We start from the raw sequence: 21,470 nt of genomic DNA, 5'->3' as shown, positions 1-21,470 counted from the left end.
AGCCTGTCTTAGAACTGTTTATGATATTAACAAGAAAAGACATCTGTCAAGCATTCGAACCACTCCACCAGAGCATAAACTTTATAGATAGGGTGCTTAAGTCAGGTTATAATATAGAACAGCTACCAGGTCTTCAGCTCACACATTTACAAAACGTTATTTGTTAGTTACTGATTCACGATTTGACCCCCGTTTTGGTAGAGCTGTTCTGCAGTCTCTTTTCTGATCAGTCCTAGCTCTTACCTCTTACAGGTAACTGCTAGCTAATAACTATAAGTGGGCTCCACATGTGCAGTACCACGAAGAAGGAGAAATGCTTACTTACCTGATAGTAACTGTGGCTCTTTGATATTTTGTGCACATGTGGATCCCGTGATACACTCACCATCCCCACAGCTTAGAGTCTTATAAATGAGGATTCTGGGTGGCAAAAGGTACTAAATAGTAATTGAGGTTGCTGTGACCTTTGTGCCTTTGGAAGGGGCAGAGACACGAGGGCATGCAGAGCACAGGTGTGATGCCTACTGGACACTGCTAGTGAAAATGTTCCAAACTGCTGTGCTGGGGCACATGGACCCCATAAATAGAATCCACATGTGCAGAACATCTCGAAGAACCGCAGTTACTATGAGTTAATTAAGTTCTTTATCTGTTTCTTATAGTAGCTTGAATTATGATATCTTTACTCACATTGATTTCTTTTCCCGTTTCGGAATGCATTTTAGCCTTTGCTCCATTCCAAAAATATAGCAAAGTAGCTAAAATTGAGCTTTAAAAGTTTTGCTGTATTCATTAAAAGGTATATTCACATACCTTGCAGATGATAAATAGAATTTGCACCCATTGTTGCAAACAGAACTTGCATTCACAAAACCCATTCATTTCAGTGTGTTCTGTAGATGCAAATATGAAACAGTTGCCTACTGGTAAGGGTTAGAATTGTGTTTGCACGAATGTTTGTACTTGCAAAATGTGGATCCATGTTTGTATGCATATATGTGTTTCTGTGCATGTCTAAGTGGAGACTCAGTAGAGAACCAGCTGAAAACTTGACCCTAAGGTTAGTTCATTAGTGTTCAAGTTGCATTAATGTAATGAAATGGCCAGAAAGTGGAAAAACTGTGTGCAGATAAGAGAAACTTAACTAAAATGCCATAAATCCAACATTTTAATATTTTTCATGCTAGGTTTTTTTTTTTAGAGCAGTTTCTTAAAAATTTCCTTGATCATCTCAGCATGACATATATTCTGTGCTAGAATATGAAGTTGCCACCAGCAGTGTGTAGGGTCAGTATTTGAGACTTTGGGCAAGATCTTTGGATAGCATCATGTGCTGTCTTAGCCTCAGTTAGTTCAACACTGTCTCATTCTGGAAGAACAAAGCCTGCAGTGGGAATCCTTTAGTGTTAGTATCTTCAAATAACTTTTCATATACAGGAAAAATTATGGAAGTTGTTATAAACTGTTCAGTCCTAATCTATAAACTTGACTTTATAGTATAGTTTGAATAGACTCTGCATCCGTCAGTCCATCTAATGTAGTTTACTAGTGTGCCTAGACAGGTGAACTGGAACATCCCAGTCTGCCTTCAGGCAGGTTTATTCAGTTGGCCTGCATCTGTGGAATACACTCCTTTTTATGGTGTTTATTTCCAGAGGACTTGTGCAACCTAGAGCCCCATAATTATTTTCTTTAAGGCTTATTTGTCAGGCCAAGTGCTTCCCAAACTCACTTCCACCACTTTTACTGTGTAGCAGCCCACTATCTGCTCCTAACCATAAAAGTGAGACTAACCTCCAGGTAGATAAGTTGGTTAAAAGAGAAAAAACTTTCCTAACTTGCATTCCTCTTCAGTGGGATAACACTGCACTGATAATACCAAGTGTTCCCTGGCAAGTGGCTAAAGTTCCAGACAAGCTTTGGAATATTGCCAAAGCGTTGACTAGCGGTAACAGCCTTTTAGAATCTCTACATAGAGAATTTCATGGTAATAACAATTTTCTCATGGAAAACTGAAAAACCTGAAGAGTTTTATATAAACTAGTAATTCTTTGGAATGACTTCGCTATATTGGGAGGGGCAATCTACAAATACAGTGCCTCATACAATTTTAATATATTTTACAAGTATTAATGTGCCTTGAGAAGTACAAAAGTGATAGAGTGGGTGAGGTACTATCTTTTATTGACCATCTTCTTCTGTTGGTGGAAGAGACAAGCTTTCAAGATCTGTGTAAACGCGGAAGTGTGTCTTTCACCAACAGAAGTTGGTCCAATAAAAGATATTACTTCACCCACCTTGTCTTTCTAGTATCCAGGGACCCAGCACAGCTATAATACTGCAAAAGGCTAAATAGATTATTAACTCTGCCAAGAACTTCTCTCTGAAATCCTTATTTTTTCAGTTCCATTTAAAAAAAGGTAACTTTTGTCTGCCAGGTAGTTACTTGTATGATAAGGGTTATGGTAAATATGCTGAACACTCAGTATTAAAATGTAATGTAACTTTTATTTTACGGTTGTCCTGTTACATTTTAAGAAAAAGGTATATAAGAGGAGGGAAAGACGCCTTTAGACTCCAGACTTGAGAAGTTATCAATGGTAAATTAGTATGTGTGAGACTTTTTGGCTTTCTTTTCCATAGGGAAAAAAACATTGAACATTAATTTCTGCCTCAGCAACTGATTATTAAAGCACAAATATATATGATATGATAGAATGTTCCATGAATAATTGTTGAGAGGGAAGCTCTTATGTATGTACTGGATTTTTTTTCTAGTGCTGAAAAAGACATTGCTGAATGGTGAAATCTTTTTTTCATAAATGTTACTGTAAAATGTGTCAAACTACAATAATGTCCAGGTCTTATTACATGAAGGTTTGGTTTTTTTGGAAGGCTTGACTAATTAGGGAGTGAATTAGTCAAAAGTATTCACTTAAAATGTAAATGAGAACTTTCAAGTCTGAATATTTTCTTCTGTATGCCAAACTGGTGAGTTAGCAGTACAGCATGCAAGAAGAAAAGCTTTTCAGTATAAATTAGTACTACTTTTGCACAAGTAATTTAACTTCAGTTGTACGTTACTCCAGCTAATATGTTTTCAAATCCAGAAGCCTGAGTACTAACATGTGGCTCTTTTTTAGTCTTGCAGGCTATGTTGAAGCTCTGGCTTCAAGAATGGGCCTGTCAATTCCTGATCTGACACCCAAGCAAGCTGATATGTGGCAAACACGTCTTAGTGCACATATGGTAAATATATTTATGTATAGTTTGTGTGTACTTTTCACTGGTCATTAGCAGGGATGGGCAGAATCCATTTTTAAATTTTTTTTTGACAAATATCAAATATTTAGCTTTTGGTATTTGGTAAATACTAAATATTGTTGTCAAGTTGAGGGGAAGCAGATCTGGGCCAGTAGGGCTGGGAGGGAAAATAGCTGCACACTCTGTGTATATCTGTGAACTCTGGCTGTGATGGTAAGATTAGGTGGGTGTCTGTGAAGTTAGTCAATGTGATGGGTGGCAGTACTTGTCCTTTAGAAAGTTTGGTATCTATATTCATTGTCCATGTCAGACTTACTAAATGCTTTCTGGCAATATATCTGTAGTGTGTACAAAACTAATTTCAATCCTTAATTTATATATAAATCTGGATATGAAAAAAACTTTCCTCTAAGTAAAATGTGCATGTTAAAGGAATATCCACTACCTAGACTTAAGATAGAAATCATTTTCAGAATTACTAGATATTCATCATCTTTCAGAGAGAAAATATTGGCTATTTTATTTTATTAAAAATTGAAGTGTTTGACATTGACTCATTGAAAATGAGGGGAATTAATTGCCACAGAAATAAACTGACTAATTTCATTGCGATGAAATAAATGCTACAGATGCAAGATGAAGGAAATATCCAAACAAGAGCTGAAAAAGTAGTGTAGGAATAGTTTACTTTGGTAGAAATTAGGGTAAAAGAAAGCACAGCATTTATCTAGGAAGAGCAGTTATGGAGAAGTGTGTGTTTGTATGTAACACCACCAGCAGCAAAAGAAGCAATGAATCCTCTAGCCTTATGTACAGGTACTAAATGTTTTCAATGGCGCACTCGTCAGCCTCTAGCATTTAGGATTTTCCTATGCTAATTGCTAATCCCAAATGTTAAAATTGTGAGAGTCTGACTCCTGGAACTTTAAACGAAGTAACTGTAGAGCTACTCTACTGCTCTTCCTACACATCTTTTTGTAAGATCTCATTCATTCACATAGATTCAGCTTCCATTCTCATGCCGATGACTCTCAAATCTGTCGTTCTGTGGTCTTCCTCTAGCCAATCTGGCTTTAAAGCATCTCTGTTTGACAGCATCTTCTGGGTCTCGTACCATTAATTTAAACCTAACATGGCCAAAATTAAACTCACTATTTTTCCTCCCAAAACCTTCCCACTCAACCCTTATTTGTCACTTCACAATATGACCGTATTTTTTTTTTTGCTTAAAGATCTAACCTGCATGTCATCTTTGACATCTCCCATTTTGATTACAATAACCTCCTCTTCTCTGGCCTCCCTGACATCTCCTTCACTCCCTCCCATTCCATTCAAAGTGCAGCTGCTAAGGTATCTTCCTTGCCTGTCATGACCATACCACCTCTTTTTTGAATCCCTCCACAGTTGTCACCTTTTCCATCGCAAGAAATTCAAGTTCTTGGTCTCTGGTTCAAGACCCTTTATAGTTCTGCTTTCCCCCTTCCCACTCTCTTCTTTTTATTGTGATGTGTATCCAACTCTTTGAGCCTTGCTACTGCCATCCATGTCCACTTGCACATATATACATGCCTCTCCACCACTCTTTGTATGTTGCCTGACTTGGGGCAAAAAACCCCAACCCACTGAATTAATTTGACATGTTACCCTGATTGCTGTAATTGCATGTTTATATCTTTTTTGTCTTCCTTTATTGTAAGCACTTCAGAACAGGGTTAGTTTCTAATTATGTGATATTGCAGTGGCTAGCGTAATAGGACCTATTTTCTGATTAGGGGTAGCAACTGGACTGTGAAAACCCTGGTAATTTCTCTCCATTTTTTTCCTTAGGGTAAAGCTATTGGAGTGACCATTGGCTGCCTTTTAGGAATGTTTCCTTTGTTCTTCTTTGGAGATGAAGAAAAAAAACTGGAAGAGAAAAATTAACCTTTTTACAATACAAATAAAAATGTAAACTAATGTACCTCAATTATTCAATTATGCTGTCAGAATATTTAGGAATTAACTGACAGTAACAATGTATAGACTTGGGAACAAAACATTCAGCATGTTGTTTTATGAATAGACTAATTTATTGTAGCTGTGTCTTATTCAGTACATCTTTTTATAAGATGTAAATTGTTGAAATGTTTTCACTTATAGTAACAACTGACGTTTACCAATTCCCTCTCACCTTCATCCTGTAACAGGATTATTACTTAATTGCCTGCTCTGGATGTACTGTGCAGATTTTGGGTTTCCATGGCTGCTGCCTAACTTGTAAATACATGCCAAAAGGGGTTCTTTTGCTGCTGCTCAGGTCCTCCAATCCAGACTGTCAGTGGGGCCAGTTGGCGGGTGATTTGGAATGATGTCATTAAGCATTCTTGCAGTTACTTTTCCCTTTGAGCTGCCATTTCACATTGCCTCAGGATAGACCTGTTTTAGCTACCCCTCACGGTTTGGTTTGCACTCCTTCACAATGCTAGCTAATATTGCTTGCAAGCCATCCATTACATGCCATCACTTCTTGACGGAGATAAGTATTTATTTATAGTGGTGCCTTGTTACCAGGTTCATCCTTCAGTATTTATACACAGTCACCCATTTTTTTTTCCTGAAGCAGTATTTTGAGAATCAAGTTTAAAGTTAGTTTGTGGAATATCCCTTCTTTCATCTAACCACTCACTCAAGTTACAGCACCTACTTCTAGTGAGCATAACTTTTCTCTCTTCCTGAACTTTAACCAAACTCCAGGAATTCCATCTGAGCCCCTAATGGAGTAATTATGTGCTACTGGCAACTGGATCAAAACAATAAAACTGTGTTTTGTACAGAATAGCAGATAGGTTGAGAAGAGCTGTAGACAGGAGGGGGATGTCTTAAGATGAAATTGGAAAAGAAGAGTTATATTTGAGGTGATGATACAAGAAGTCTTTTCCAGATGAGGGCACAGGACAAAAAATGAGGTTGCTCCCTTATTGTTTCGAACACTTTTTGTGCAAATGGTATGAACTGGTGCTGTGTTCTGTCCAAGAAGGATTTAATGTGAAGATCGGTTTCAGTCAAATCAGATTCCAGTATGCCATCTGGACACTTTCCAGATCTGCCAGTTCTATATGTTTCCCTGTAGACTACAGATTTTCGAACCATTATATGGATTTGTGGGGAAAATCTCTAATATATGGGGAAATAGCCTCCGTTTGGTTGCCTTTTCCTGTTCATCTGCATCATGGGGAAGGAAAGCTAATTGGAGCTGCTACACAAGCTGATGGATAGTCTGTGGAGCACACAAGAGCTCTGCTCCACTGTCTATTAGCTGGTGAAATACTCAGCTCTTTGGTCTTAGAACTGGCTGGGGAGTTGCTGCTTCCTGTCAGCTCTGCAGCTTCCCGTGTCCTTTGACCTCCCCCATCTGCCTACACGTGTTTGCTCTCCCATGAGTCTCTAGCCCCTGACATCACCCTACCCACCATGTCCCCAGATTCCCTCTTACCTCAGGTGTCTTCTGGGACAGGCCTTGATGGCCTGCCCCTCCCCTCCATAGGTCTTAATGCAGTACCTGGCTGACTCCCCACCTCTAGTCATTGGGGAGCTGCAAACAGGGAACCCATTGCCTCCCAAATCCCACAGCATTCCACGGCCTTTAGAGGCATGGACATAGCGTCCCAGGCACTGAGCTCTGCTGACTTCAATCATGCTAGCCAGGAGTAGCTCTACCCATTGGGTGGGGTTTCCACCTATTGCTGGCAAACTCCTCCCATAGGGATGGAACTTTCTTCAGCAGCCAGGGCTGGAGCCATCTGAACGTAATGCCTGCAGAGCCAGGGTGTGGGTTAGGCAGTGAACCCCCACTTGGCAGTCCCCCAAACACGGGAGATAGTGGGTAGCGGGTCCTCCCAAAGGCACGTAGGTGTGAGAGGCCATTGGGGGAGTAATGGGGGAGAGAGGAAAAAAATAGGGAATCATAGGCCTGGGATGGAACTTCCACGCATGGAATCCCCGTTCTTACCCTGGGCTCTGTCTATGAATGGTGAAGCCTATGGTATGCTTTCCTTCCTCTTGTGTAATGTGGGAGCTGGCTTGGTGGAGGGTTTTGTGGGTGATGGGATGACTGCATGGACTGAATTGGGTATGAGATGCAGGGGTGTGTGTGTGTAATGGGTGGGTGAGATTGTTCAGCACAGGTGGATGGAACATACATGAGTGTGTGAAGTGAGCAGGTGTGCATGTATAATTGGAGGATGTGGGGCTGCATGCATAGAATGAGTGGGTATTGTGTGTGCATGCGAATGAGTGGAATGAATGGGAGGGTTGGTGGAGGAGTGAGTTGTCTGGGTAGTATATGAGTAATGACGTTGGGTAGGAAGATGGGAGGGAGTGAAAGTGGGTTTGAGATGTATGGAATGAATGTATGAAGTGGATATGCATAGAACAAATGGACACATGTATCTGAATTTATGCATATTTATGCATGTTAATGCAACTATAGCTAAATTAAAATGTACTGGGTTTTTTATTTGCAAATGTTTGCATGCATGGTTTCCTAATTTAGAAACTCAATCTGTTGATCTCTCTCAATCTTTCTGTTGAAAGCTGTTTTAAGATGAATGAGTGCTCATGTCAAAAATGCTTAACGGGTGGTTTCTCTGATCATCAAATTGGAAAAAAAAATCAGTCTGGATTAGTGGATCTGATTTGCAGAATATAATTCACAGTTAAAACTAGACCTTTGTTTATTACTTTTGCTGTGAAGGCATTTATTGGAAAAGCAGATTTGTGGGTTTTTTCCTTTTTTGCCTTATTAATTTTACTTATTTGCAGCCCTGTATAATCTTATGTTTGTTGGTGAGTGGTGAGTGATAGTTGCAATTACCATATTAAATATTTGTAATATTTCAGTATATGTCCCATCTGTACTATAAATATAAATTCCTAATAGTTGCTTACAAAGGAGAGGATCCTCTCTATGCACAATATAGAAGAAGATACCAAAAGCAGGGTAGAGCTAGGGCACTTTATTTTGCAACTCTGCATCGTTTTTCTAATCTGTAGAAAAATAGTAACAATTACGTTAAATCCCATGAAACTAAGTGTTTTGTTTGCTGTTGGAAAGACTTTATTATTGCAACCCTTATTTGTTTAACATGTTTGATTAGCTGCTCACTTCCTTGGTGGTAAATCTGATCCCCCTCTTGACCACCTCCAGAGGCCCTTCCCCAGCGGTACCAGCCCTTTAATCCTAATGGATGAAGAAGGAACAAAGAAATGCTCTCAACTTTTTAATAAGCTTTGAGATAGTACTGCTAAAGCAGTGTCTCAGAATTGCACTTCCCACAAAAAGATGACTTTTCATAAACTTTGTTAATATTCCCTTAATATGTAGTATCAATTCAAATGTCCCTTGTAGTAGGATAGTATAATCTTCCTTCCGGTGTAAGTTTGTGTCTTATGTGGTGCTTGGATGCTTTAAAATTGATCATCCAGTAGTAGTTGCCTTTCCTGGAAAGGACACTTTGGTTTTCTTCCTCTGCATATGTATTCAGTTTGCAAGAAGCTTTTCTTCTTTTGACTACTATTCTTTCCTATTTTTTTCTTTACAAAGCTATAGTTATTATTATTCTTTTTTTTAAGATGGAGAACACATAAAATGCATTTTGGATAGCAGTATTTTTATTTTACTATAGACCTGGCATAACTCATCAAAGCGTAACATGTTGCTGAATATAAGTACCATACTCTAATGTATGGTACTTTGCACAGAATAGTTTCAGCAATGTTTCCCATTACAATATTGGCATTAGCATTGAAATTTTTAGGCAATACTCAAGCTTCTGTACTTCACTAACTGATTAAAATCGGAACACTAACTTCATTCTCATTATTTTTGAGAGCTTGCAAGAACAAATACGTAGCTAAATTCAGCTGTTGTAGTAGTGGTCATTTAAAAATGACTAAGTCCACGTACTATTGTTTATTACCTTGTGCATGTAAATTGAGTGCATTTTGTTGATACTGTATGGTAAACTATTGTTCTGCAACCAATATTTTTAACAAGAAAAGATGAACTAAAAGATCTTCAAAGAAGTTCATGTGATTTTGTTCTAAAACTATTGAGCTGGCCATGAAAAATTATAATGGGCAGGCAACACCGTGGTTGGACATAATCATGTGTGTTTCAGACCAGCCGTGGACAGGGAGATCATGAAGGTGACTCCCTAGGTCTCCCAGGATTTGGGAAAGGAATAGTTAATACTGTAGGTGAAATCCTGCCACCTTTGTCACCAGTGGGGAAGCTTTCACAGTTTTCAGTGGGGCTAGATGTCACCCTGTATGTGGGATGGCTCAACAAGGCTACAGGATTAACCCTTGTGTACCTCAGTGGTGCGAAAATAGGGGTTTGTGCCTATTCAGTATTGTGAATCTCTCAGCATGTGTTTTTAGTAAATGATCAAGGGCAATCCTGAGTGCTCTGGCCCTGTTCTTAAAAACACAGATTTGAAAAGACCAAGCATATAACAGAAGAACTACCATGTTGTCCGTACAAGTTTTTTAAGAGACTTTGTTCTTACTCCATTCGTTTATTTCTATCAGTTTTGTACTGTATGTAAAATGGGCCTTTAACATTAAAAACTTGGTAGATGTGAAATTGTTTATATTCTGAAATAGTATGTCTTTTATTGTAACTTTAAATTTCATTATCAGTGTGTTTTTAACATATGATTCAAGTGATTTCTTTAGTTTGAGTTATTCCTTTTGCTTCCATTGCCCATGATAGATTCAGGGACATTTTTTAGAAATAACCAGCAAAGAACATGCATTTGATAGTATGGTGTGTGCCAAGCTGGGAAATACCTTTTATTTTTATGAATACTGTGCATCCGTCAGTGTGTTTATGATGCATTACTTGCTGTGGGGTAAGATCAAAGGGAATTGTTAGAGGAACCAAGCAGGAAAAGGAAAACAATCATCTAGATAAGGAATGGCCCACAAAACACAGTAGCCAGGTTATTAGTTGTAAAGAAGTGACTTATCTGATGCCAATAAGGTTACACAGCTGCTTTGTCAAGGCTGATGAGAGAGAGAGAGCTCAAAAGATCGGTCAGTTAAAGGATTTGCTCTGCTGAAAGAGATGGGGAGAAAGGAATTGTCAGCAGACTGAGGCTGATAGAGTGAGAGGGTCTGTGAAGATGCGAACTGACTCTCGGAAGCGGGGTCTGGAATAAGCTGGACCTACCTCAGCTATGCATAGAAAGGCTGCGCGTCCGTAAGTCAGGATACATATAGGACACTTTTTGCTTTAACCCCTTTTCTTAAATGCTGAGTTCCCTTTGGCAAATAAATACTACTTTGTTTTGAAGAAGCTGTTTCAGTGTCACTACAAACTTATTACGTCACAGGCTCCTAGAGGAAGAGGGCTTACATGTGTCAGCCCCAATTGGTGCCTCTCAGGTTAACGCAGCTGGTAAACGGGGCTGCAGCCCAGAGGTCAGTCTGAGTGGTAAGACTGCATGGTTTCATCCAGAATGAGGTGCTGGAAGCTAGGCCTGTCACCTGAGGGGAGCACTTAAGAGGAACTGAAAGGGCTCTAAAGCGCAGCTCACCCTGTAACCATGACACCAAAGCATATCTTCGTATTTTTCTCATTCATAGAATCATAGAAGATTAGGGTTGGAAGAGACCTCAGGAGGCCATCTAGTCCAATCCCTTGCTCAAAGCAGGACCAGCCCCAACTAAATCATCCCAGCCACGGTTTTGTCAAGTCGGTCCTTAAAAACCTCCAAGGTTGGAGATTCCACCACCTCACTAGGTAACACATTCCAGTGCTTCACTACCCTCCTAGTTGAAACAGTTTTTCCTAATATCCAACCTAGACCTCCCCCACTGCAACCTGAGACCATTGCTTCTTGTTCTGTCATCTGCTACCTCTGAGAACAGCCTAGCACCATTCTCTTTGGAACCCTCCTTCAGGTAGTTGAAGGTTGCTATCAAATCCCTCTCACTCATCTTCTGCAGACTAAACAATCCCAGTTCACTCAGCCTTTCGTCTCCCTAGCTCCCTAATCATTTTCATTGCCCTCCGCTGGACTCTCTCCAAATTGTCCACATCCTTTGTGTAGTAGGGGGCCCAAAACTGGACGCAATACTCCAGAAGTGGCCTCACCGTTGCCGAATAGAGGAAAACAATCACCAGTCCAGCATGCTATTAGTCGTCTTGGCAACAAGGGCACACTGTTGACTTATATCCAACTTCTCATCCACTGTAATCCCCAGGTCCTTTTCTGCAGAACTGCCACTTAGCCAGTCAGTCCCCAGCCTGTAGCAGTGCATGGAATTCTTACATCCTAAGTGCAAGACTCTGCACTTGTCCTTGTTGAACCTCATCAGATTTCTTTTGGCCCAATCCTCCAATTTATCTAGTCACACTGGACCCTATCCCTACCCTCCTGCATATCTACCTCTCCCCGCAGCTTAGTGCCATCCGTGAACTTGCTGAGGGTGCAATCTATCCCATCATCCAGATCATTAATGAAGATTTTGAACAAAACTGGCCCCAGGACTGACTCCTGGGGCACTCCGCTTGATACCAGCTGCCAACTAGACATCAAGCCATTGATCACTACCTGTTGAGCCCAACGATCAAGCCAGCTTTCTATTCACCTTATAGTCCATTCATCCAATCCATACTTTAATGTCCTGGCAAGCATACTGTGAGATACTCTATCAAAATCTTTGCTGAAGTCAAGATATATCACGTCCATCTCGCTTTTCCCCATATCCAGAAAGCCAATTATCTCATCATAGAAGGCAATCAGTTTGGTCAGGCATGACTTGCCCTTGGTGAATCCATGTTGACTGTTCCTGATCACCTTCCTCTCCTCCAAGTGCTTCAAAATGGGTTCCTTGAGGACCTGCTTTTCCAGGGACTGAGGTGAGGCTGACCATGTGGGGGTGTGGATAGGGGTCAGGGGGGAGGGGTTGGATATGGGGTGGGGAGGGGCAGTCAGGGACAAAGAGTAGGAGGGTTGGTTGGGTTGGGGTTTCTGAGGAGGACAGTCAGGGAGTGGGAAGTGGGAGGGGGTAGATAGGGAGCAGGGGCCAGGCTGTTTTGGAATGCATAGCCTTCCCTACCCGGCGCTCCATATGGTTTTGGAACCCGATGTGGCCCTCAGGCCAAAAAGTTTGCCCACCCCTGGTGTAATACTTGCCAAAAAAAAAAAAAAAAGCAAACATCATTCTGGGATGTATTACCAGAAGTGTTGTAAGCAAAATGCCCATTGAAATAAGCAATGCAGGAATTGGGCACTTAAGATATAACCGATTACCTTGGTTCCTTTCATATGAGGTACTACAGGTGAGCATGTTCAGGGCATTCAGGTTAGGGCGTTCTCACCTCTGGGGAGATATCTAAATGGGTGCTAAATGTGAAAACTTTAAGGAAGTAAAATCAGCCAAACTGACACATATATAGGCAAAAAGTCCAGCTGCACTTTAATTTTGTACCTGATAACATGCATACGAACAAACAATCAGTTTAATGAGCCTTTGGAACTCTGCGTTGGTCGTTTTGGCTCTTTACTTGATTTACTACTTGGCTTTCAGTAATTGAAGCACAGTAACAAATGCCACAGATGCCATTCACTTTAATAGGAGTGACTAAAATAAATATATTGAGGAATTTACATGGTCTCATTTAAAGTGTATTAGTGTCTCTGGTATATGAAAGATCACACATTTCACTGGCACCACTAGTAAGAGCAATAAAGTTTATGTAAGAATGAATGAATGGCTTTCACAAATTAATACGGAGAAGTTCAGTTACATGGATGGCATCTACCATGATTTTTAATGTAGCAGGCACTGACATCAATGGGCGGATCTCTTATTTTTGCTTCTATACTACAGACATTTTCTAAAATTCTTCCAGCTCAAAAGAAATCTTGCTTTTCAGTAGTCAGTGAATGGCTGAATATTTTTTCCTTTGAAATCTTTCTCGTTGCTGCTGTTTAGCTCTCATTCTTGACAGATTTCAGGGAGGAGTATGAATGATTTTGTACAGATGTTGCTTCTTCTATGAGTTGGGTGTTAGCATTTTTGTTCTCTCCCAGTAGCCAACCCTGTTGAACTACTTTAGACTTTTAAAGAGAGGGCACATGAGAAAAGGAGGCAAGGCAAAAAAACATGCTTGCCATTCTTAGATTTTTTTTTGTTAGAAGCATCTAGCTGAGCAGTGTCAATCTGCACACTGTGAGCGAGATGATCTGTAGCCAAGAAGCTGTTAGTTACAAAATTAAGCTGTTTGTGATGACTTCTGTGAAGCCTTTATGTTTATCGCAAGACTTACGTGCATAGCATAGCATTCCTCCTACCAGATCAGACCACTGATTGATCTAGCTTGAATTCTAGCCTTTGGCAGTTGCCAGAACATGAGTCATCAAAAGAGTACAAACATCATCCCAAAATATACCTAGTCATTGAAACAATACATACTAGTATTAAGAAGTTCCCTCAGGCAGTTAATTTATGCCATAAAGCATAGCAGAATTACCTCTAGCAATATTCTGCTTAGATGTGTCAACCATAAATATGGAAAAAATCATAGCTATAGTGTGTTTATAAGACACGTCAGTTCTTGTAGTGTATAGTTGCCATTGCCCACATTTAGAAGTCCATCAGTACCCTGAAGAAAGAGAAACAAACTTCCCATTTCCCCTCTTGTATAAAGTTGAATATCTTGGAATACAGAACTTTGCCAAGAAAGAGTACAAGTGTTGTTCAGCTAGAAGGGATCTTGAGTATATATTTAACTAACCCGTAAGCCTTTCATGTGAATTGCATCTTGAAACATAACTAGACTGTATGAATTGGTTTTGTTCAATTTAGGATTGTCCTTATCTGTGCAGATATAGTTAATTTAAATGCATTATTCATGTTTATTACGGTAGTGCCTAAGGACCAACCACAAATGAGGAGCTATTGTGCCAGGCGATGTACAGGTGGACAATGCCTGAAGAACTTAAAATCTAAATTGACAAGACAGACACAGAGTCAAAGATGCAGTTAACCCTGAAACTGGCAACATAGCAGGAAATGTTATGAATGGTCCCTAAACCAGTTATTATTAGTTTAGTTTTCAGGTAGAGTCAACCCCAAATTGACCTGCTCATGTCCTTTCAGAATTCTTGGTGTCTTCTGTATTGACAAGGCTCAGAGACCAATTGCTATCAGATGCCTTTCTGCTGAATTGAAGCAGTCATCTCTGTGCCTTCCCTCCATTCCCTTGATGCCCAGAATCATAAGGAAAATCAGGGAGGACTGAGCAAACAGTATCCTCCTGGCAGGACCTTAGCAGTATCGGTACACAGACCTTCTCCAGCTGACCGGAGAACTGCTGGCTCTCTGAATTTTCCCTTGCCCTGGACCTTCTTTCTCCACAACAAGGAGAATGTGTTGAATCTGAGACACTTCACTTAGCCACTGGGAGGATAGTCTGCTTGTTTCCATGGATTGCTTCTGTTCACAGAGAATTCAAGCAGTACTGTTAGTCTAGCAAGATCTCTACCTTGACGTGTTGCAGACTAAAATGAGAAATTGGTGTTTGGTGAAGGACAAGAAGTTATCTGTCACAGGTGAGAGTCTGCAGGTTCAGAGCATCTCTTGCATTTAAAATCACAGAGTTTTGATGATTGATTCCCTAAAGGTGCCTTTTGCTGTTGTATCTGCCTCTCAAATATTGATCAGAAACAAGCCTCTATTCTCCCACACCACAATCTCTAGGTTTTTTTTATGGGAATGACTAATGCCTCTCCTGCTATTGGAGGCCCTTCCTGAGACTCCAACATTGATGGGCCAACCCTATGAGCCCCTTGCTCCAGCTTCCTTAGAACAGCTGGCTATCAAAATGGCATTTTTAATAGTCTAGACAAAGGCATTTGAGAGAGAGACTTCACCCCAGATTTATGCCTTAAATGGACTCAATTTTCTGCTGTCACAGTATGTCTCCGTCTGTGTTCTTCCACAGACCTCATGCCCATCCAGAAGAGTTCCATTTAATTTTGTTTTAGATGTGCAGAGTCCATGTGCTATTATCTGGACAGGACTAAGCCCTTCAGAAAGTATAACATTATTTGCTGCCTGTGGGGAAAGATGTAAGGGACAACCTATTAGAAAATAGACTTTCTGAATGGATTAGGAGGTGTATTAAGCATTGTTATTTGGTAAGAAAATCAATACCCGTATGATTAAAGATGCACTCCAGTGGGGGCTACAGCTGCCTCTTTAGCTTGTTTGAGGCCGATTCCTTTTGCAGACATTTGCAAAGCAGCAACACAGAGTTCTGGTCATACTTTCACTAACCACTGTCCATTGGACTTGGCATTGTGATCTGATACTTGGTTTGGTAAGGGGGTTCATTTGTGCCTAAAACTCTTTGCCCACTATCCTCTAACAGGGGCCGTGGCTTACTAATTCCCCATAAGTGGAAAAGCACAGAGGCCCTTGAATGGAGTTGGTTGCCTGTAACTTCAAGAGTTGCTGCTGTGCATTCACACCACTCAGCCACCTTCTGCTCTGCCGCAGAATTCTTTGTGTCAGGGGTCCGCAGGCTGGAGAGAAGGAACGGGGCTGACTCCAGTGTGGGGCAGGTGTACTTTTTTCTAGACACGGCTAATGACAGCATTGCAAGAGAGTGTCTCTGCACCACTTCCCTCATCACTCCCGCCACAACAGCCATGGCTTTCTATGCAGTTCCGCAGCTCGATGCTAGAGGTACCAAATCCCAAAAGTGTGACTGCACAGAGGCAGCTCTCTGAGAGCAGCAGTAACTAGTAACTAACTCCTCTTTCAATCCAAAATTCCCTGACGGGGAGAGGCAGGTCACATGCTGTGCTGTTATAAATGCTTGTCTGCGCACTGGAGTTAGGTTATTCATCAAAGAACACATTCAAGGCCAATCAACCCTCAAAAGGAAGTAGTATGCAAGGGGCGGGGAGGAATTATACATTCCCTCAGTTTTAATATTCAGGCTTACTGTGACATTTGCTTTGGATTCCCAGTGCTGGGAGGCACCTCGCTATCTCTTGCCCTTAGCGTGAGGAAGCCCTGTAAGTGCCTGCTGTGGGTCAGCTCCCGAACTCCACCAGCCACAGGCACCACAAGCACTATCTTGCAGGCCCCACTGTTACTCTGCCAGTTAGCAACAGGCACACCCTAAGCCTTGAGCTCTCCGAGCATCTCCTTGGAGCATCCAGCCTTTGGTGTGCCAGACACTTGCAGGACAGTAACTCCTCACTTAACTTTGTAGTTAAGTTCCTGAAAAATGCTACTTTAAGCAAAACAATGTTAAGTGAATCCAATTTCCTCATAAGAATTAATGTAAATGGGGGGGGTTAGGTTGCAGGGAATTCCCCCCCCGACAAAAGACTATATTTTATATATGCATATATATATATATACAAACACATACATACACACACACAGTCTAAGTTTTAAACAAACAATTTAATACTGTACACAGCAATGATGATTGTGAAGCTTGGTTGAGGTGGACGCAGAGGGTGGAAGAGGGTGGCATATTTCCCAGGGAATGCCTTACTGCTAAATAATGAACTGGCACTCAGCTGAGTCCTTAAGGGTTAACGTTGTTATTGTAGCCTCAGACTCTACCAGGCAGCATGAATGGAGGGAGGGGAGACAGAGACACACTATGTGTGTGTGAGAGAAGGGGAAACGCACTTTGCCCTTTTAAGCATGCTGACCCCAATTTAAGTACATTGATTTTTTTAAGTAGATCAGCAAGCTCCCTCCCTCCTGAGCCTTGTTCTGTCTCCCCCCACCCCTACTCTGTGGAGATACGGTAAAGGAGCGGGAAAGGGGGGATATGGGGGGCACCCTGACATTAGTGTGATGGGTTGGATTACAGAACCCCCTTGGGAGCTGCCAACTGATGTGCCAAGACTATTTTTGCTCCTGCCTACCTGCCAGCTTGGGACCCCAGCACCCTGTCTTGCTGAGCCAGACACGCCCATCTGCTCCAGCACAGACCCAGGGTCTCAATTACTTGCCCCAAAGCTGCAGACTTAACTGAAAGCAGCTTACAGGAGTGTTCCTGTCTTTAACACTTAGATGCCCAACTCCCAGTGGGGTCTAAACCCAAATAAATCAATTTTACCCTGTATAAAACTTATACAGAGTAAACTCATAAATTGTTCACCCTCTATAATGCTGATAGAGAGATATGCACAGCTGTTTGCATCCCCACCCCCCAGGTATTAATACATACTCTGGGTTAATAAGTAAAAGTGATTTTATTAAATACAGAAAGTAGGATTTAAGTGGTTTCAAATAGTGACAGACAGAACAAAGTGAATTACCAAGCAAAATAATATAAAACACGCAACTCTATGTCTAGTACAGTAATAAACTGAATGCAGATAAGATCTCACCCTCAGAGATGCTTCAATACGTTTCTTTCACAGACTGGATACCTTCCTAGTCTGGACACAATCCTTTCCCCTGATACAGTCGTTGTTCCAGCTCAGGTGGTAGCTAGGGGATTCCTCGTAATGGCGGCCACTCTTTGTTCTGTTCCACCCCTTTATACATCTTTTGCATAAGGCAGGAATCCTTTGTCCCTCTCTGGGTTCCCACTCCTCCTTCTCAATGGAAGGTCACCAGGTTAAAGATGGATTCCAGTTCAGGTGACATGATCGAACTTGCTTTGATCCACTGGAGTGTGCAGCCCCGCCGCCCCCGGAGCGCTGTTTTACCGTGTTATATCGGGTGGCGTTATATTGGGGTAGAGGTGTACTGTAAAACTGAGCCATCTGCAGTCAATTGTCCTGGTTGATGGGAGTCATCAATAGATTCCAAACCAACATTAGTGGCCCACACTTTGCATAATTACAATAGGCCCTCAGAGTTATATTTTATATTTCTAGTTTCAGAGACAAGAGTGGTACATTTATACAAATAGAATGACCACACTCAGTAGATTATAAGCTTTGTAATGATACCTTACAAGATACCTTTTGCATGAAGCATATTTATGTTCACACTCATTAGCATATTTTCATTAAATCATATAGAATGCATTACAATTAGCACCCCTCTTCAACACACACACCCCCGCACAGCAAGCGGGAGGCTCCCGGGAACAGCTCCAAGGCAGGGGGCAGGAGCAGCACAGAGCAGTGCGGCGAGGGACACCTGAACTGCCTGGCAAATGATAGCCTGCTGGGCGGCTGCTGCACAGGGACCTTAGGGGAGGGGCGAGCTGATAGGGGGGCTGTTGGCCCACTATGTTTCTAAGTCCCCACCAGCTAGCTGCAACGGGCTGCTCTTTCTGCAAACAGTGGTCAAAGCAGGCAGCTGCCAAACAACGTTATAGTGGAGCATTGCGCAACTTTAAACGTGCATGTTCTCTAATTGATCAGCAATGTAACAACAAAACAACAGTAACTGGGACGAGTTACTGTATTAACATTTTTGTTGCTTCCAAAGAGACTGTACCCTCCATCTACCAGTTCCACTTCAGATCTCCTCTCCTCTTAACACACTGCTCTTAGGTAGGTTTATAGTAGGGAGGTTGATTAATCGCAGTTAACTCACGTGATTAACTCAAAAAAAATTAATCGTGTTTAGTCACACTGTTAAACAATAGAAAGCCAATTGAAATTTATTAACTATTTTGGATGTTTTTCTACATTTTCAAATATATTGATTTCAATTACAACACAGAATACAAAGTGTACAGTGCTCACTTTATATTTTTTATTACAAATATTTGTACTGTAAAATGATAAAAGAAATAGTATTTTTCAATTCACCTTATACAAGTATTGTAGTGCAATCTCTTTATCTTGAAAGTGTAACTTACAAATGTACAATTTTTGTTACATAACTGCACTCAAAAACAAAACAATGTAAAACTTTAGAGCCTACAAGTCTACTCTATCCTACTTCTTATTCAGCCAACTGCTAAAATAAAGAAGTTAGTTTATATTTATGGGAGCTACTGCTGCCTGCTTCTTATTTACAATGTCGTCTGAAAGTGAGAACAGGTGTTTGCATGGCACTGCAAGATATTTACATGTCAGATGCGCTAAAGATTAATATGTCCCGTGATTCTTCAACCACCATTCCAGAGGACATGCTTCCATGCTGATGATGCTCATTTAAAAAAATGTGTTAATTAAATTCGTGACTGAACTCCTTGGGGGAAGAATTGTATGTCTCCTGTTCTGTTTTACCCGCATTCTGCCATATATTTCACATTATAGCAGTCTCGGATGATGACACAGCACATGTTTGTTTTAAGAATACTGCACAGCAGCTTGACAAAACACAGAAGTTACCAGTGTGAGATTTCAAAAAATAGCTACAGCACTTGACCCAAGATTTAATAATCTGAAGTGCCTTCCAAAATCTGCGAGGGATGAGTGTGGGCAACTATCGTGTATTTTAGGCCGCAATTTGTCAAGTCAGTCTGGAAAAATACTGGGACCCTTGCTATAATCATGTGACTGTCTGAGTTTTATCTGACCTTGCATAGTACAGTAAACAGGGCCTTTTATGGTGCCTACAGGATTGTTGCTTTGTGCATGCTGCGCGCGTGATAGTATGCTTTTGTCCAATTATATGATCAGTATGTACAACGTCAGTATGCATGGCTAGTCCTTATGTAACTGAAATTAACTATATAAGGAAGTAGAAGTAAAAATAAAGAAGAAGATTTTTCACTTGCTTACAGTTGTGTTGTGTGAGAATTTTCTGTGCTCCGCATTGAGACACCACAATTGGTGACCCCGACGTGATCCGATCCGGCAGGACCTGGTCGGAGTGCTCGAGAGAAGAAAAGCGAAGGTGGTGGCCGCGGCAGGAGGTACCGAGGGGATATCGGCTCCTGGTCGTCCGAGAGTGACGTTCGTGAGCTCACAGGTGAGCGGCCGCATATTATAAAGAAAATATGGGTTCTGCATTGTCTGTAGAGGAGAAGACAGTGCACGAATTTCTGCTGCGTACGGCAGAAAGGCAGGGAGAAAAGATTTCCCCTGAACCACTGTCCCGTCTGCTTAAATGGGGGCAGCGACGAGGATTTTTTATCACCCCGAACACTGTCTTCGACAAGACTGTTTGGGAGCGACTTGGATCAGATCTGTGGGAGTCGGTTGCCCACAGCAATAAGGAGGCTGTCTCCCTTAGTCTAATATGGTGTAAGGCAAAGAAAATAGTGGAGACACTCGCTGCCGAGGCAGGAGTTCAGGCCGCCGTGGAGGAGATTTTCCGATCGAAGAAGACGAACGAGCCGCCTGTGGTGCCGCCTGAGCCGCCCGTTGTGTCCCCGGTTGGGGATAAGGATGAATCGTCTGTGGTGCTGCCTGAGTCACCCGTCGTGTTCCCGGTCGAAGCTAAAGAATTTTTTGCACCAGGAGAGGACACAGTTATCCCTACCGCACCTGGTTTCGACCCTGATGGGACTGACATTGATCCTCACACGGTTCCTCTTCCTCCAGATTCGGAGAACTCTTTTGGCAAAATGGATATCGATCACCCTCCCTATTTGAACTCCGCGGAATTTCGTGAGGAGATGAGACGGCAAGGATACCAGCTGCAGGAAATGTTGAACCACTTGTCCCGTATGGCGGGAGAGCCTGTCCCTCCTCAGTCTCATCTTTTAAAGACTTTGCAGGACTATGAGAAATATAAGGCCCATAAAACTAAGCCACCGGATCCCACCTCGTACACGGGTGGTAACGCCGCTGCCTGTCTCACCTGTGGACGTTGGGCGTGTGGTATCCATGGAACTCCATCGCCGGATGCTCCTTGTCCTCGTTGCGGTCGTTTGGGGTGCCGTGGAGAATGTGGGCGATTACCAGGTCGACCTTTGGTGGGCGAACCTTCGAACCACGCCAATCCTTTTCTTACTCAGCCACCCGCGGTTCCGCCGCGTCCAGCGACTGCGCCTGCAGTCCCGCCAACCGCCCGGCCGGTGTATTCCTCTGCAGGCGCTGGAGCGGGTTCGCCTGATCCGGTCCGACGATGGCATGGACTTATAAAAGAAGCACGCATAGAAGGGGAATTTTTACCCAGTGCCTTTCCGGTTATTACGCCGGACCCAAATAACCCTACCCGGCGACAATGGGCACCATTGGATTGGAAACTCATTCGTGAAGCACAGAAGGCTATAATGTCTTATGGCATGAATAATCCATATGTGCAGTCCCTCGTGG

The 21,470-nt window shown here is 41.9% G+C and overlaps 1 protein-coding gene across 2 annotated transcripts in view; it reads left to right on the top strand.

The window, feature by feature from the left end:
• The window catches only part of TMEM65 (transmembrane protein 65), a 50,490-nt gene extending 40,601 nt beyond the window's left edge, over positions 1–9,889 (top strand). For both annotated transcript variants that reach the window (XM_050941290.1, XM_050941291.1), the window contains 2 exons: positions 3,144–3,249; positions 5,092–9,889. In XM_050941290.1, the coding sequence (XP_050797247.1) occupies positions 3,144–3,249; positions 5,092–5,187 (202 nt within the window). In that variant the 3' untranslated portion in view covers positions 5,188–9,889. The remainder of the gene's footprint in view (positions 1–3,143; positions 3,250–5,091) is intronic.
• The last annotated feature ends 11,581 nt before the right edge of the window (positions 9,890–21,470 follow it).

The sequence above is a fragment of the Gopherus flavomarginatus genome, chromosome 2, assembly GCF_025201925.1.
Source record: "Gopherus flavomarginatus isolate rGopFla2 chromosome 2, rGopFla2.mat.asm, whole genome shotgun sequence".
Classification (NCBI taxonomy): domain Eukaryota; kingdom Metazoa; phylum Chordata; order Testudines; family Testudinidae; genus Gopherus; species Gopherus flavomarginatus.
Note: the sequence above shows the minus strand (reverse complement) of the source record. Positions and strands in the feature narration are given on the sequence as shown.